The sequence below is a fragment of the Panthera uncia genome, chromosome B4 (genome assembly GCF_023721935.1).
Source record: "Panthera uncia isolate 11264 chromosome B4, Puncia_PCG_1.0, whole genome shotgun sequence".
NCBI classification, from domain to species: Eukaryota; Metazoa; Chordata; class Mammalia; order Carnivora; family Felidae; genus Panthera; species Panthera uncia.
Genome location: NC_064809.1, coordinates 111,626,983 through 111,645,826, shown reverse-complemented (window position 1 = coordinate 111,645,826; position 18,844 = coordinate 111,626,983). Strand labels below are relative to the sequence as shown.

At 41.8% G+C, this 18,844-nt stretch overlaps 1 protein-coding gene across 1 annotated transcript in view; it reads right to left on the bottom strand.

Annotated features, from left to right (window-relative positions):
- Positions 1–18,844, bottom strand: part of PLEKHG7 (pleckstrin homology and RhoGEF domain containing G7) — a 64,416-nt gene that overhangs the window by 22,973 nt on the left and 22,599 nt on the right. The window contains 8 exon segments of the mRNA XM_049626707.1: positions 22–121; positions 1,655–1,748; positions 1,751–1,833; positions 7,726–7,838; positions 11,619–11,719; positions 12,050–12,171; positions 16,412–16,544; positions 18,709–18,804. Of these exon segments, the coding sequence (XP_049482664.1) occupies positions 22–121; positions 1,655–1,748; positions 1,751–1,833; positions 7,726–7,838; positions 11,619–11,719; positions 12,050–12,171; positions 16,412–16,544; positions 18,709–18,804 (842 nt within the window).

Sequence of the window (18,844 nt, the reverse complement as noted above, 5' to 3'; positions counted from 1 at the left end):
TTTGTACCTCTGGAATGCAGCTTTTTGTTTCTATCCCATAGTGGAGGCCACACAATAATCTTCCGTAGATGTCTACATTTTTGGCAATTGTCAAGCCACTTCACTTTTCCTTCAAGGATCCCTGAAAAACGAGACACAATCAATATATTTTTAAATGCATGTGACATTGCAGCATAAAAGTTAACCAAGATCCACAGAAATCATTTAGAAACACTGACTGTCCCTGGAGCCAAACCGTATCTTAGGTTCATTTAACATATTGCTTGTTGTTTAAATGTCTTAGAAAAATGCACTAATTTGAAATCAGCCTCTTGAAGAGAAAAATGAAGCTTAATTAATTTAATTCAGTAAGTTGGAAATGTATTGTGCATTTTTATTTCAATAATATTAATAAAGCCTTTGTAGGTTTCTCTTCGTCCCTACACCATATAGTCTTTAATTAGAGGGGGGAAAATCAGACAAACAAGGACAAACGTATCTTTTGTACTAATCGTAAAACCTACATTAACTTCATAAGGATGATTATTGCTTTTTGACAAGAACTCATTTTCTCTTCTGAAGGCTTATATTAATTTTCCCACATTAAAATAACATATTACTAATGAGCTTTTGAAATAATTTTTGGAAATATGGAGGGCAAGTCATAGACCCACAGAATCACATGGTGGGTGGGATTCTTGAGAATTCATCTTTAACCTCATAGACTTATAGGAAGCCACAGGAGTCTCTTCCCTCAATGATAAGGATCTATTTTTTTTATTGAGAAATCTCCAGAAGAGATGCTGTTCCCCATCTCACAAACCTATCAAAATGAGTAATAATCTACAAAGTTTTAAAAAGTCTTGCTTTGAGTTTTTGTCTTGTTCACTTAATAAGCTCAATTCAAGTTCCTAGGGTCATTTTAGAATTTGAACAAAAAATTTAGAAAGAGGGAAGAAACTCCCAACTGAATGACCATTTTACTTTGAAACTTGCAAATAAATATTATTTCTGTACAGCTGATAATCGTCAATTTGAGTTGCTCCCTTTGGATGCTTCCCAGGAAATCTTGGTTTATGGGTATATATCAAAGATTTCTTTATTTGAATTTAGTTATAGAAAGCTCCACAAATAAACTCAAGGCATCAGAGGACTTGCTTAGTTCCTATTCCCAAATTTCAGTTCTCGAGATTGCAGCTGGCATAATTTTAGATGAGCTCTGGATTTCAGTGACCTAAAAAAAAAAAAAAAAAAAAAGAAAAAAGATGAATGATAATTTAGCCTCCGGAAAGGCTCCCCATGGTGTTTACCCCCATTTGCTTTGTGTGTGGGTTCAGCATGGATGTGAAACACAAAGTGCTTTCAATCATCTGGGAAGTAGGTCTTTCCTGCCTGAACTCACTTCTGAACGCCTTGGAGACAGAGCCACGTCCTGCACAAACTTGGCGTGGGAGTTCTCATCGGGTCTGCCAGGATGTGACTGGAGTCCATTGTTTTGCGTGTTTGATTTACAATGCACTCCCACTCGAATCCATGTTTCCGAGAGCCATGACCTCAAGTCAATGGAATTGCCTTCTAGTGTGGAAGTCCAAATGGTTCCCAGCAGCCACAGGGCCCTCCATCGCTTTGAGTAAACTTAGACTGGAGCTCTGGGTCACCTATCTCAGGGGCTTACTGATTGACCTTTCCATCTTTTCCTTGATGCTGTAGATCATGATTTTCTCCATAGAGTCTCTACTCCATTTCCAGACATTCTTCAGCAACAAGGTGCCGAGTCACCCCACCTGTCCAGTGGGGCCACCAGCAGCTCAGGCAGGTGGAGCCGTCCTCACTGTTCATTTTGCTCACACCACTGCAGAAGCCAAAAGCAGACTTTCAGAATATCACTTCTCCTATTAAGGCACTGAGAAGCCTGGACACGGGAAACTCTTAGAGACTTTATTCAGTAATTATATGACATACCTGTGAGCTTGCTAGGAAAGTTTATAAGCTGCGGACTAGACTTTGGTTTTGAAAATTCCATATTAAACTGTCTTTAGCAAGTATCTACCCACCAGTGCCAAAATCAGGGTTGGAAATGGGGTCGTTAAATATGGTTAAGAAGTACTATTGAGGGGCGCCTGGGTGGCTCAGTCGGTTAAGTGTCTGACTTCAGCTCAGGTCATGATCTCAGGGTTCGTGGGTTAGAGCCCTAGTCGGGCTCTGTGCTGACAGCTTGGAGCCTGGAGCTTGATTCTGATTCTCTGTCTCCCTCTCTCTGCCCCTTTCCTGCTCTCTCTCTCTCTCTCTCATAAATAAACATTAACAAAATTAAAAAAAGAAGTATTATTGAATATTACTGACTTGTTACTTTCCAGTTAAAGAAACGAAAGACTCCTTGTTCAGATGTCTTGTCTCCCCAGTAATGGTGATGAAGGCAGCCGTCCTCAGCCCTCCATGTGACATCACCCAATCCTCCTAAATAGTTTGGAAATTCATCATGATTTTGATGTGCTGGAAAAGTGTGAAATTTGTTAAATCTCCCAGAGAATGCGTGGTCTACCCATGGCAGTGATAAGATATATTAATATACATGTTCCAGCTTTGTCTTCCCTTCTCCTTAAGAGTTTAGTTTCACCCATTGGTTTCTCCCTTCTCCCTGGCCCTTGGTGGAGATTTCTGGTTTCACCAGCTCTGCTCCCGTCCTCACTGTGATGCACAGTTAGGAGAACTGAGGATGCACATGGGGGTAAAAGGGAAAGGAAGGAATTTTGTTCATTGGGGCAGTTCTTCAAGTCTCCTTTGTTGCTGAGATTCAGGGCAATGAAGAGAAAGTGAAAACAGAAGTCAAGAGGCTAAGTTGATCTACATGATATAGAGCAGAGACAGGAACGAGGAGGGATAAAGACAGACAATTTTCAATAGGAAGAGGTTGGGCCAAAAGGCAGTTGCAAGGTGTGCAAGCACCGGGAAGATTTTAGTAAGTACTGCTATGGGTTATACACTGAATTTCCATCAAAGGCATTTGAGAGACACAAGTAAAGGTGCGAACGGCTCTTCCATTTCTTTCATCTGCTGGACTGTTTTTTGGAATGCGACATGGTCTTGAACGGAGGGGCCCTGGCTTTTGATGACACATGACGAATGGAACCCAGTGTTTGGCTGCTATGCACACAGGTGCATCAAAAAGTACTGTTAGTACTGTTAGTGTGTTCTCTCCCTCTTCTCTTCTCCCACCTGAGTTGAGCTGTAAAAGGGTCCTACCCTTAACTAAATGTTTTTCTTGGGGCACGTGGGTGGCTCATACAGTTGAGCATCTGACTCGATTTCAGCTCAGGTCATGATCTTATGGTTCATGAGATCAAGTCCCACATCAGGCTCTGAGCTGACGGCGCAGAACCTGCTTGGGATTCTTGATATTTTTTTCTCTCTCTTAGCCCCCCATGCTTGTGCTCTCTCTTCCCGAATAAATAAATAAACATTAAAAATTTTTTAAAACATTTTTTTGTGCTGCAGGCTATTGCCCCTTTTCCACTTTTATGCTCAGTCCAGGCCCAGGTTAAATCCTTTGTCTTGTGACCAAGGCACTCCAGGACCAGTCTCAAGTGGGCTAAGGCACACTATAGAGATTCTCTTTGCTTCCCCAAAGACAGCCGCATCCATCTTTATGCCCACATGTCAGCCCTTGCATTTTGGAGATCTGGGTACAGCTGACTCAATGTCCCAGGGAAGTCCAAAGCCCTTATGTAGATATTTAGAAACTCACTGAGAGACACGGAGATTCCAATGGCTTTCTCTGGCCCCTGGACTCCTGTTTGCACACATACTTCTTTTTTGAACAACATGGGACAAATGCCAAGCCAGGTCCATTGGTTGGTTTCCTATGTTGGTTTCCACTGTTAACCCCCTCCTGCCAAACACTTTATGAATTACATATTTATTTTACTGAAGATTTTGGGTTGTGGGGCAGGGTCAAATACACAGCCCACAGCCCTCCGCCATTTTTCTGGTGCTATTCTCTTCTCTGAAAAGAGAGCTCTTTGTCTCCCTTACCCCTGAACTTTGCCCCCTTTCTCTCTCAGCCTCTTGCTTAGCAATTTATGCTTGTCTTTCACAGTTTGACCTCATCCACCACGGACAGGCTTCTCATCTGGCCACGTTAGCAGCTTTACCAAAGTATTTCTTCTGAAAACATTTAGGGCTCTTTCCTCACAGGAATTCTGCCAGACACAGTCTTTTCCACTTCCCCATATACCAATGGCAGGTCATGAAAGTGAGTACTTGGGTACATGATGAATGGAACTCTAGGAGCAAGGCTTCAAGGTCTTCTGAGGATCCTCTTCCCTTCTCTGCACCCCAGATTCCTGTTTTGGAAAATTGCAGAAGTCTCTAGACCACCTCCAAGTTCTCATCTGGTCAAAATGGCTGTGATTCTCATCAAGGTTGGGAAGGATGAGGAAGGACGCTGGAACTGCAGGTGTGGAGAGGCTGGGGGTGGAAACTGTGAGAAGAGGAGTGGGGGGAGAGGGCCTTCGTCTGTGGGCTTAGTGGCTGATTTCCATGCTGACTCACTGGCAGCTGCATTCCAGCCAGGGTGACTGGGAGCTCCAGTAATGGGTTTCCTCAAAACACACAGGCCCAGGCCATTGACCCATATTTCCACGCCTCAGGGGACAGCTCTGGTGGCCAGCACCCACTTTTAGTGCAGGTAAATGTAGCAACACGCAATCTCCCCCACATAACAATATCAGGCAAGATGTATCAGTGGTAAATAATTTAGACAAAGATCCAGGCAGGTAATTGGAAGCTTTTAGAGTTTTGAAAATCCTCAAAAGAGAGAATAAAGCTATTTGATGATTCTAAAAGTAGCTATGAGTTTTTCTTTTATCTCCCCTTTTGGCTTTATTTTTCAGGTGCATTAGGGAAGAAAAGAACATTTCTATCAAGAAAGAGTGGACATAAAAGGCCTTTCAATGGATAGGTCTAGATCAATAGGATCTGCTTTTGTTTTATACTAAGTATCCAATGTGTTTAGGGGATCAGTGAAAGGAATTCAGGGCCCCAAATCAAACATTCTTCTCATAAATCTGTCTTGGTGGGACACAGCATGGTGCTGGGCAGCCAGCGTTTGTGGGATCTTGGGAAATATGCTTAAGCTCCCTAAACCTCATCTGTGAAATGGATAATGAGAATGATGATTTCATCAGGTTGGTGAGGGGTTTTGATGAGATAATCTACGCAAAGTGCCCAGAACAGTGTCTGGTATTTCTCAAACACTCAGTCTATGGTAGGTAGAGAGAGGTCTTAGCCATTGTTTAGTCGAGCCGCACGAAGAGACCTAGTATAAAGTTTTGTCTCTTTCTCTGTCTCGTCCTGACTGTTTAGGAAAGAGCAGGGAACAGTCTACTCCCATCAGTGTTTGCCAACACAACGTACAGACACTCATAGAGCCCAGGCCCATGTGGTACGGGGGTAAATTCATCCCAGTGCGTTCAGAGCCCAATTCCAGGCAGCCCATAGCATGACACAGATTTCAGTTCTGCAACCACGCTGTTTGTTGTTTGTTTGTTTGTTTGAGAGAGAGGGTGCAGGTGAGTGAGGGGCAGAGAAAAAGAGAGAGAGAGAGAGAGAGAGAGAGAGAGGCAGGGCTCGTGTTTTACCTGAAGTGGGGCTCGGCCTTACCTGATGTGGGGCTCGAGCTCACAACCCACGATTCAGATCATGACCTGAACTGAAGTCAGGCCCTTAACTGATGAGCCACCCAGGTGCCCCAACCACGCTTACATCAGAGCATAGTAGGAGAACGAATGTCAGCTTCAGACAGGACTGAACTGGAATCCTGCCGGCCTCTTCCTTGAATGACTGTATCTTCCAGCAAGTTGCCTAATTTATCTAAGCTCCTGAAAAATGAGGATAATATCAGATCTCACAGGGGCACTGTATAGACAAAGAGATCACAGATGTTTAGTACACAGCACAGTGCCTGGCCATAACAAGGGCTCAAGAATGAGTCACCTTTATTATTTTTACTTACTATTACATTATTATTATTATTATTATTTTTATAATTATTACATGTTATAAGCATTATAATTCTTATATGTATTCTTATATGTATTGTATATCTTATATGTATTGTCATATTATGATTAACTACCTGTGGTGATGCTTTTGCTTCGTACCATGGGGCTGAGGAAGGCAGATGCACCTTCCATTCTTCCAGAGCCTCTACCTGACTCCTCAGTTTTGTTTCATGACGCTGACAGCTCCTCAGCAATGGGAAATTTACCTGAGAAGTTGGAAATAGTTCTGGTGGAAAGACCATTGGATTTTTTTTTTTTTTTTTTTTGCCTGAAGACTTTTATCCAGGTTCTTTTTTGCCACCTACTGGCCACGTGACCTTATAAAGTCACATAATCTTTCTTAGCCTCAGGGACATATGGGGAACATGTAATCAACTTCATAGTTTTGTGCTAAGGATTAAAAGAAATGTTTGACAAAGTGCCTGGTAAAGTATTATGCATTGTAAGGGTATTGTATGTTACCATTACAACATTTCACCCCCTATTTCTTTTCCCTAACTATCTTTGGCTGCTATATATATTTCACATGTAAATGTAAACGAGTTGATATGAGATTTTTCCACAGTTGTTTGGAAGCAGTGGCTGAGCTTTGTTAAATTCATCTCTGTCCTAGCTTGGAAGGGAGAGAAATGGACCTGGATTCTTCCCAGTTTGGGTCCCTGGCTAAGAGTCTAATCCATCAGCTTCCAGGGAAAACTTTTGCAGTAGCGTTATTCATATATTTGGAAATCTAATGAGCTTCAGTTTGAGTAGCAAATTAAATACTGAAAGACTGAAGCTACAAAAATGGAGCCAAGTCTCTTCCCAAAGATCATTTTTCTTTTCTTGCGTCATTCCACATCCAGGCTTTCTGGCACATCTGGGCCGTGGCAAAGGTGCACTGATCCACAGCGAAGTCTTTGGGGAAAATGGCAGCCTTTCCTCCTTTGCCTTGCCTCTGAGCTGATGCTCTGGCGGGGCTACTTGCAGCTGCAGGGAAGAGCTGGTTTTCTGGAAAAGCTTGGACCATTTTCTCTGGATCACACAGAAGGGCTCTGGCATGATACTGAAAAGGTACAGGTCAGACTAAAGAAATATCAAAGGGAAGGGGGTTGGTCAAAGGAGCTAGAGAAGTCAAGGAAAATTCCTTCAAGATTTGCTTATTAACAAATGCTTAAGTTCCCCAGCAGAAATTCCTTGTTCTGGCACTTTGGAAGCCACTGCTGCCATGTTGTACAGGGTCAGGGCCAACATTTCCGTTGTGCTCCATGAGGTGTCCGAGGGGCCGCCATTCACAGAGACTACAACGTAAAGGGTCCTTCAGGCTTTTGCGCACTAGGATTTTCCTGTAACCAAATCGCACAAAAGCCAAACTTCTGGTCACAAACAAAGCCTCGTTTTTTGTTCTATTTTCTCCTTACACTGTACCAATTTCTTCCACAAACAAACCAAGGAACAAAGAAAACATTTTTAAGCCCTACCCAAATTTCAGGAAAGAAAGATGATATGATGTTTCCAGATGTGCACCATTTAAAATTCCAAAGTGTGCAGTGGACCATGTATTTATGGGGAAAGCAGATTTGTAGTTAAAATGTATTGTTGAGCATTCATCTTCTTTCCCATTTAATTGGGGTGTAATAATTCCCAGTACCTGTTATGTCCAAAGAGTCTTAGGAAAAATATAAAAGAAAATGGTACTTTCCTTTTAAATAAATTCCAAAGTCATCTCTTTGCCTCAGGCTCTCAAGATAAAAGACAGTGACTAAGTCATTCAGGCAGTAGGTCTGGTGGCTCTGACAGAGGCTGCCTCAGAAATACCGCAGGAAGAGAAGCAGAAGGAGACTCATAGTCAAGGAAAGCATGGACTTTCTCTTCACCTGTACCGTTAATCACAACAGGGAAAACTGGAAAGTCACCGTTATCAAGCAGGAGCTGTGACTGCATGGATAGAAACAGGTCGTCTTCATTATAAACATTTTAAAAACCGAAATGGTATTCCCATAATAAACAGTTCACTCCTCAAGAAACCAACTCCCCCCATCTCCCACATGCTTAAAGAAAATTCTACTTAAGACATCTTTTTTTTAATGTTTATTTTTGAGAGAGAGAGAGAGAGAATGAGTAGGGGAGGAGCAGAGAGAGAAGGGACAGAAGATCTGAAGTGGGCTCTGTGCTGACAGCAGTGAGCCTGAGGTGGGGCTTGAACTAATGAGCCATGAGATCATGACCTGAACTGAAGTCAGAAGCTTAACCGACTAAGCCACCAAGGTACCCCTCCTTTGGATATCTTAATTTAATTCACCCTTTACCTCTGGTTGCCTTTGTTGAGGCCTACATATCCCGCATGGTTTCTGATACAAATATCACCTTTGATTTCAGTGCTCATGTTGGTTGATTAGTTAAGCTGGTGTTAGTAGTAAGTGATTAAAGTAGCAACATTTTACACGTCATCCAATAGTCCTCAAAAATATCCATAAATTTAATTTTCCTGCTGGCTTCTAAAAATATAGCATTAAATTTGGGGGGGGGCATCTATTAAATGTACTGGGCTTAGCACTTCTCTTCCCTTGTCTTCATTGTTCTTGTTTAATGTCTGAAACCTGCTCTAAAGACTTCACATTTGGGGGTGTCTGGGTGGCTCTGTTGGCTAAGCGTCAGACTCAGGTCGTGATCTCACGGTCCGTTAGTTCGAGCCCTGCATTAGGCTCTCTGCTCTCCGCACAGAGCTTGCCTCAGACCCTCTGTCCCCGTATGTCTCTGCCCCTCCCCTCCTTGTGCTCTCTCTCAAAAATAAACATTAAAAAAAAAAGACTTCACATTTGTAAGCCATCTCAAATTTATTTTAGCATAAGGCAGATGGCCAATTCATATGTATATGTTCATATATCTAAGGGTCAAACAGAACACATCAAAGTGCCACCAGCCTAGCAAAGTGTGTCTTTGGGATGACAGTCACTCTTTTCTTGTTGCCAATGCTTCAGACACTCTTCTTCAGGATTCCATAGTGCCTACCATGTTGCTAAACCTACGCGCTCCTTGATAGACCTATTTATTAAAATAATGAGTAATGTGTCCCATTAAGAGTTTTCCAACAGTGTGACAATGTGATGGAGCGAGAGAAGGAAGACAGATGTGCTTCTGATAATGTTACCACTCTAGGGAGTAGAGAAAGCGGACCCAGTGTAAAAAGCCACTAAGGGAAGTGACAGCAGTAAAGACAGAGATAACAAAAACCCAGAAAATATTTTTGTTACAGGACCTCAGCAGACAAAATGCTATGGGGAGAAAGGTCACAGTTTGGCTTCAACAAGAAGTAATTTGAAAGACAATGATGTGAGTTTATTTTCGAGTAGGGGGCTTTGATGCCTGGGCAGGAAATAGAGAGCAGGTCTTCTCAGGAGGCACTGAGATGCTTGAGAACTGCCATTGCCCAGAGGCTATCATTAAGACCACGCAGACTCAGGCTTAGAAATCCAGGTCCACAACCTATTAGCTCTGTGACCTTGGCCAAATTATCTAACCTCTGCAACCCTCATTTTCCTTCATGGTGACATACTAAATGGCTCCCGTGTGGATAGCAAATGTCCCAGTCTTGCCCTGGTGAGCTGCTTGTGAGGCACTGTGGTATTACCCTTCCTCTGCTTCCCCTTCCTGGGGAGGATTGCACGTACCCACTCCACTGAGGGTGAGCTTGGCCACGTGCCTGTCTTTGACCTTTGAAGTATCAACAGACATGCCGTGCGTTGCTTCAGGCAGAAACTTGAAGAGTCCGTGAGTGCTTTGCCCTAATCTCTTATGTCTTTGCCATGAAGGCTGGTAACATTCCAGGTGGTGGCTGCTCCCTCAGCACGGGTCCCAGAGCGAGGACAGTGACAAAAAAATGGAAACAGAGCATAAGTGAGATATGAGCCAAGCCACTGAGATCTGGGGACTGTTATTGTGGTACAAAAATGAATTTAACCTGACCGATAGAGGACTTTTTAAATTTAGGAAAAGCTTTTATAATCCACCTTTGCACACTTGTAACATTATGTGAAGCATTCACGTGTGGGTTACGTTATAGACTTTGGCAAACAGTCTGTTGATGCACCATGCTTTAGTAGTCTGTAAAGTGCCCTCATGCTGTGGTCTGAATATTGGTGTCCCCTCAAACTCATATGTTAAACACTAACCCCTAATGTGACAGTATTAGCAAGTGGGCCCTTAGGAGAACAGGTCATGAGGGTAGACGCCTTGTGAATGGGATTAGTGCCTTTGTAAAAGATGCTCCAGAGAGATCTCTACCTCCTTCTGCCCTGTGAGGATACAATGGGACCAGAAGGGACCCTCACCTGACCATGCTGGCACCCTCGTCTCAGGCTTCCACCTTCCGGAACTATGAGAAGTAAATTTCTGTTGTTTCAAAGCTGCCCACTCTTGTGATATTTTGTTATAGCAGCTGGAGCAGATGAATACAACTTACGTGTTTTGACGAGAAGTTGCTATTTCTCCAGACTATTTACTAAAAACTGCATGTAAATACGTTCCGACTCTGAAGGATTGAGATTTTATCTAATTCCCGATGCTACACTCTTCCTCTTGTTTTTCACAGCATTTCTTATTCAAATCTGTTTTCAGAATTTACTAAAGATCTCCTTACTATCACCTAATTTCGTGCTTGTTTCACCTTAGTAAGTACTCCCTCCATATCTCACCTCGAGCATCACTGCCTTCCAAAGAATCTCCTATCTGTAACTACTTCACCATCTGCCCCAACCTAGAAGATTTCTTTCACAATATTTATGTTCCTTTCCTGCCCCCCAGCATTTATCTCAATTTGGTTGTATCTTTAGCATCATTACTGGATTAATTTCTCCCCCACTAGACTGAAAACTCCCCGGGACCAGGGAGTGTATCTAATTTTGCACATTACCATGTATAGGGTCTCAGCTCCACACCTAAGCACTTAGTGAGTGCTCAATAAATCTCAATCTATGTTTATTTTACTTTATTTTAAAATTTTTTCCTACATTGTTTTTAAATGGATTGTAAAAATTTAAATTTTGCTAAATGAGGATATGGATTAAAAAGGTCAAAGTGGAAAAGTGGGGGAGAAGGTCCAAATATCTACTCAGGAAGTAAATAGCATTTATCATACCAAAGGTACAGACTTTCCTCTTCTTCTCCTTCCATACAGAAGTCTTATTAAGGGTGTTGATAAATGTGAAGGTTTATTTTGTTCCTTTCCGAGAGCCAGGAACCTCGTTAGAAGAAGAACTGAACCATGTAATTAGCCTACACTAACTATTGCCATGAATATTGCTGTAAGTTGAAGCAATTTAAAAAAACAGACTTGGAAATGGTTTTTCCATGAATGCAGAATTTTCTGTTAATAAAACCCACACAGGAGAGGTGACAATGGCAAACAGAAATCTGCCAGTTATTTTTGAAAATGTCAACTGACAGAGCATCAGATGATGGTTCCTTTGTGGGAGGGTGCTGATGGAACTTTCTCAAGCACAATAACACACACGCACACATCAAGGGGATGTAAACAGCTATCCTGGGAGGTGGGTGAATTTACTGCATGAAACTGGGATGTCCCAGAAGGATTTTGCCTTTGTGAGCATGGAGATGAAACCCATCAGTAGTGAGGTCTCAGAAGGCTCAGCATAGTCCTTGATGATGCCAAAAACACTGTTTACAAAATCGAAGCTTGTCTAGGGTCAGAGAGAAAGAAGACAAGAGTACAGATACTTCCAAGGGTAAGGAATAAACAATTTTTTTTTAATTTTTTAACATTTATTTATTTTTGAGAGACAGAGACAGAGCATGAGCAGGGGAGGAAGAGAGAGATAGGGAGATACAGAGTCTGAAGCAGGCTCCAGGCTCTGAGCTGTGAGCACACAGCCCGACATGGGGTTCAAACTCATGAACCTCGAGATCACGACCTGAGCTGAAGTCAGAAGCTTAACTGACTGAGCCACCCAGATGCCCCCTTCTGGTTAATTTTCAAACATGGCTACTGGAACCTTCCTGCTTTGACTCACCTGACTTAATTCTTCTAGGTTGGCAAAAAGTCTCCATAAATCTACATCCAGAAGATATTCATGAGTTTGTAGATATTTTAATGTATTCATGAAGATCTTTTTAGAAAATGCAATGCACATTACTTTATATTTTTCAATTTTGAAACTTGCCCTTTGGGAGAACATTGAACATAAACCTGAGTATAACTTTACAAAACAAGGTAGCAACCAGTATTTTCAAGGTTTAAGAATTTTACTAAATACAAATGATGACATTTAAGCTCCATAGAACACATATGGGAAAGGTGCTGTTCTGTACGAAGTCGCTGTTGCTTGCATGAGCCCCCTCAACAGTCCCGCTGAACATAATCTGTTCAAATGGGCCTTCTCTGCTTCTGGGGGCCAGAAAAGTCTCAAAGGTTCTCTTCCTGCCATGGCACTAACTTGAGACCAAAACAACATTCATACTAAATTTTCATTTATTCCTTCCTCTGCAAAAGACCCAAATATCCTGTACATTCAGGAAATTAAAAATAAACAATTAATGAGTTAATATCTGATAACAGGGAAGATGTTTAGATTTGGAGAAAGGCATAAATATTAATGAGACATTAAGGGAGTCTTTATGTTATTATTACTTGATCAGATGCTTTCATACAATAGGAAAACAACAGCAAATCAAGGAGGAACTATAGTTCTCCAGATAACTTGCCCTCATTCTATACACTAGAGACCAATTTATTGAAACAGGACTACTTTGTAAAAATATGATGAAACATTCAAAGGGGCCAATTATTTCAAAGAGCTTAGGTGTGAAAAAACTGGACTTTAGACCACTAGTCTTCTCCAGTTTCCATTTTCATATTAATTAATGCAGTGGAGGCGCCTGGGTGGCTCAGCCGGTGGAGCGTCCGGCTTCGGCTCAGGTCTTGATCCCCCGGTCCGTGAGTTCGAGCCCCGCGTCGGGCTCTGTACTGACATCTCAGAGCCTGGAGCCTGTTTCGGATTCTGTGTCTCCCTCTCTCTCTGACCCTCCCCCATTCATGCTTTGTCTCTCTCTGTCTCAAAAATAAATAAACTTTAAAAAAATTAATTAATGCAGTGAATGGTTCTAGAACTTGCATCAGAATCACCTAGAGGCCTTGTTAAATCAGACATTAGTGTCAACCCCCCAAGTATCTGATTCGGTAGGTCTCTGATGGGGTCTGAGAATATATATTTCTAGTAAGTTCCCAAGTGATTCTGATGTTGCCAGTGTAGGGACCCCCACTATGAGAACCACTGACTTAGAGCTTCCCAAAGTTCATGTACAGGCAAACCTCATTTTCTTGCACTTCACAGATATATCATTCTTTACAAATTGATGGTCTGTGGCAATCCTGTGTTGATCAAGTCTATTGGTGCCATTTTCCAATAGCATTTACTCACTTTCTATCTCTGTGTCACATTTTCATAAATCTCATGTTTCAAACTTTTTCATTATTATTATATTTTGTATGGTGATCTGTGATCCGTGATCTTTGATGTTACTATTGTGATTGTTTTAGGGTGCCACGAACTACGTCCATATAAAAGGGTGAAGTTAAAATCAATCAATGTTGTGTGTGTTCTGACTGTTGCCCCAATCAGTCATTCCCCCATCTCTCTCCCTCTCCTCTGGCCTCCCTATTCCTTGAGACACAACAATATTGAAAGTAGGCAATTAATAGTCTTACAGTGGTCTCTAAGTGTTCAAGTGAAAGGAAGAGTCAATTGATGTGACAAACTTCATTGTTGCTTTGAGAAATTGTCACAGCCTCCTCAGCCATCAGCAACCACCACCCTAGGCAGTCGGCAGCCATCAACACTGAAGCGACACCCTCTACCAGCACGAGGGTTATGACATGCTGAAAGCTCAGACAGACGGTGGTTAGCGTTTTTTAGCAATAAAGTATTTTTAAATTAAGGTAAACCACTGTTTTTTAGACATACTGCTATTGCATACTTGATAGACTACAATATAATGTAAATATAAATTTCGTATGCACTGGGAAACCCAAAGATTCCTTTGACTTGCTTTATTGCCATATTCACTTTATCATGGTGGGCAGGAACCAAACCCACAATATCTCTGAAGTATGCCTTGAGTATTGTCTGGAAATTTGGAAACATCCAAGTATTTAAAAACCATAATTGTAAGAGACAGAAGTCATTGCTACAGAATCTTTGAGAAAATTTAGAAGAAATAGTATTTCTGCTATAAGATTCTTAACCTTATACAAAATTTTGCCACTTAAAAAAATAGTGAGTCCTCTGGTAGATTTATTTTACCACTTGACTTACAACAAATAACTTTGGGAAACTTGTATTGATTGTATAAAGGAAGATATGTATCCTCTAAATACACTGGAACATTTGAAAATAAATAAACTCAAATTGACCTTTAAAAAAAACCCAGAAAATGCTAGTTTGAAAAGCTTGTGTAGCTTACAGTGGGATTAAATAATTCTTATGCTATTTATTAGGGCAAGGGCGGTAGCATAGCTCAGGGGTTAGTGCTTCATAGTGAACATCTATTGGTTACCACCCAAAACTCCCCTTCCCTAACATCTTCTGGTTTTCACCTCAGGATCTACTCGTCCCTATGCCTCGGCTGTGCCATGTATCACAATGACCTTACTCTTAGAGATGGGCCTTAATTGTTTTAAGCCAATTAGCACTTTCCTTCCTCATCAGAGGGGTTGGTTCAGGAGAGGGCATGTGACTTAAGCCAGTCCAATCAGAATGAAAATGAAGACTTTGGCTATGAATGCTGAGAAGAGATCTCCTCTGTCCCTCTCTCTCTCTCTATGGCCTCAAGGACAGCAGCCAATCTGTGACTATAACAGAAGCCCGTCATAAGATGAGACTGATGCTATGGAAAGCAGGGATAAGAGATGGAAAGAAATTTTTCCTTGGTTTTGAATTCCTTGATCAAACCAACCTTGAACTCTCTCCCACCTGTGACATTTACAGCTACATGGGCCAATAAAATCCTATATTACTTAAGCTAGTTTTCTGTACCCTAACAGATATCATCTCTAAGTCTTAATTTTCTGAGTGTCTTTGTGGTTTAAATTTTGCCGGTAAAGTACATAACATTGTGACCTACCCAATCAATATTATTTACATTTTAACTGACATTTGTATAGCACCTGATAGATGTCAAAGAAAACTAATCTGATCATGGCAATGATTAGATGTTATGAGATAGCCAGAGATGGTATCGTCATCCCTTTTTTATATCTTAGGGCAGGGATTGGTAAATGACAGCCTGTGGGATCAACCAGGCCTGCTACTCAAATAATGTTTTATTGTAATACAGCTATGCACATTATTTTTCTTTTTTCTTCCTTCCTTCCTTCCTTCCTTCCTTCCTCCCTCAGTCTCTTTCTTTCTTTCTTTCTTTCTTTCTTTCTTTCTTTCTTTCTTTCCTACAAATTATCTATAGCTTCTTTGGCACTGCAACAAAAAAGTTGAGTAATTGCAATAAAGACCACATGACCTGCAAAGCCTAACGTATTTACTGTCTGGACCTTTATGAAAATGTTGCCAACCCCTGATTTAGGAAATGGTGGACTAGACTTTCTTAAGGTCAAAGCCAGAGGCAGATCCAGAACTTGAACCCAAGTCTCCAAGCACAGCATTTTTTCCTGTGTAAGAGAGTAGCCTGAGTGCCAAAGCCTTATGGGCAGAGGCAACCTTGGCAGCAATGTGGCTCTTCCTCCCCTGTCATCTTGGAAGGCAGCTGCTCCCTGCCCATCATTTGCCCTGGAAAGGAATCCTTTGCCAAGGAATTCTCTGCTCATAACTGCACTCGATCACGGCTGCAGCAGCACACAACGTCGGGGGCACCATTTCTCCCACAGATACCACGAATATACTGTGGAATCTGACCCCACTGCATCACATGTGAATGGTTGCCCCAGGAATCTGTGACCTGTGGCTGATAAGAAGATTTGCTTGGCATTGTTCAGAGGGAACAAGAGCTCCAAAAGAGGGAGCTGACCGAAGGTGGGACAGGTACTTTGAGGATGGCAGTGAGCTCCCTCACTCTAGAAGTGTATGAACATGGGGTGAGAAGGCAGAAGAGATTCAGACATCAGATGGGGAGCTGGACTAGTTTACTCAGAAGATCTCACACAAACCAAACAGGCCATGTTTAAAAAAGAGAACAAAGAGACACCAAGCAGCAGATAAACAAAAATACACCATAAATGCAATTTTCTTCAGATTCCCTGAAAGAAGGGACCTTCCCCTCAACTTCCTTTTTTTAGCATGGCAGGGAGAAATGAGTCCCCAAAGAATCAAATTAATATTTTCCATCTACTATGAAACTGAAAGCCACATTACCATCTTAGGAACTGATAAAATGGTCCAAGAAATCAATGCATTCACCTGTGAAGACTTCCAACTTGGCCACTTGCTGCTTTCTCAAGTCTAATTAATTGGTAGGAAGTTTTTGATATGTTTCCATGATTTCATTCCAGGTTTTATCCTGGACATGGGAGAAAAGAGAGAACAAAACATTTCCACCTCGGTGAGTTGACTTGCAAAGCAGCAGGAACAGGTGATTTCCAAAACCATGTTTCCCACTGCAGGCCCCGGGCATCCCTCTTGCTAGTGGTTCTGCAAACTACTCAGACTGTAGAACTTACATATCAGTAAGAACGAAGTTTCCTCTCTCTGAGGGACTTTGGGGTGCCAATTCCTCCTGATGCAAAGCATGGGAAGCATAGTATCCATAATGAGAAGAAATCTAAATTGATGTTGTTTTGAATTATGCTTCAGAATTTAATGAGCCCTCTCCAGTTTATTGCCCCAAACCCTCAAAGAACCCCAACCTCAGAACTGGGAAGTCTGATCCAGGTTCCACTGGCAATGCTTGTTGAAATTAACTACTGAAGCATCATGAAATAAGAGTTTTAACGTTTAAAGAGACCTTGAGAAGTTGTCTTATCAACACCGAAAAAACAAGCAGTCCAGTGAAGAAATGGGCAAAAGGCATGAATAGACACTTTTTCTTTTCTTTTTTTTTAATTAAAAAAAATTTTTTTTTAACATTTATTCATTTTTGAGAGTGAGAGAGACAGAGCATGAGCAGGGGAGGGACAGAGAAAGAGGGAGACACAGAATCCGAAGCAGGTTCCAGTCTCCAAGCTGTCTGCACAGAGCCTGACGCAGGGCTTGAACTCATGGACGGTGAGATCATGACCTGAGCCGAAGTCAGACGCTCAACCAACTGAGCCACCCAGGCATCCCTTAGACACTTCTTCAAAGAAGACATTCAGATGGCCAACAGACACATGAAAAGACATTCAACATCACCCATCATCAGGGAAATACAAATCAAAACCACAATGAGACACCACCTTAAACCTGTCAGAATGGCTAACATTAACAACTCAGGAAGCAACAGATGTTGGAAAGGATGCGGAGGAAGGGGAACCCTCTTACACTGTTGGTGGGAATGTAAACTGGTGCAGCCTCTCTGGAAAACAGTATGGAGGTTCCTCAAAAAACTAAAAATGAACTACCCCATGACCCAGCAATTGTACTACTAGGTATTTATCCAAAGGAGACAAAAATGCTGATTTGAAGGGGCACATGCACCCCAATGTTTACAGCAATGCTATCGACAATAGCCAAAAGGTGGAAAGAGCCCAAATGTCCATTGACTGATGAATGGATAAAGAGATACATAAAATGGAATATTTTGTATTTATGTAAAATTTCTATTTCCATTTATATGTAAATGGAAATCTTTCCATTTACAACAACATGGATGAAACTAGAGGGTATTATGGTAAATGAAATAAGTCAGTCAGAGACAGAAAGATATCATATGATTTCACTCATATGTGGAATTTGAGAAACTCAACAGATGAACTAGGGGAAGGGAAGGAAAACTAAGGTAAAAACAGAGAAGAAGGCAAACCATAAAAGACTCTTAAATACAGAGAACAAACAGGGTTGCTGGAGGGGGATGGTTGGGAATGAGCTAAATGGGTGACTGTCATTAAGGAAGGTACTTTCCAGAATAAGCACTGCGTGTCATACATAAGAGGGGAGTCACTGGATTCTACTCCTGAAGCCAAGACTACATTGTATGTTAGCCAACTTGAGTTTAAGAAAAAAGTTATCTTATCAAAAAAGGCTTAGAGGGGCCCCTGGGTGGCTCAGTCTGTTGAGCGTCCGACTTCGGCTCAGGTCATGATCTTGCTGTCCGTGAGTTCAAGCCCCGTGTTGGGCTCTGTGTTGACAGTCAGAGCCTGGAGCCTGTTTCAGATTCTGTGTCTCCCTCTCTCTCTGCCCCTCCCCCACTCATGCTCTGTCTCTCTCTCTCTCTCTCTCTCTGTGTCAAAAAATAAATACACATTTTTTAAAAAGGCCCAGAGATGTGAATAATAATAACAACTTTCCACATTTGTACAGGGCTTTCTGGTCTACAAAGTGCCGTTATAGCCATTACCTTTGTTAAGATAAAATAGCTTCTCCCAGATTTCAGTGTGCATTAGAGAGAGCAGACCATGTTCTGCTCTGCCTCGGGTTTGTCTCCTGCTCTCTGCTGGTATTATGAACAAGGGAATAATCTGACAACTTAAAATAATGACCACAAGAAAAAAAAAAAACCCAGCCTTGCAGCAAACAAGTTGAGTTACGTTATGGCAGTGGAACTCACAGTCCCTGAAGTCTGTAATTTTCACTGAGGACAGGCAGTTCTCCAGGTCAGGTATGTGCCTGTGTTTGTCTTTGCCCTGCTTAAAGAACATTAGAAGTAGGATTTTCAAACACGAA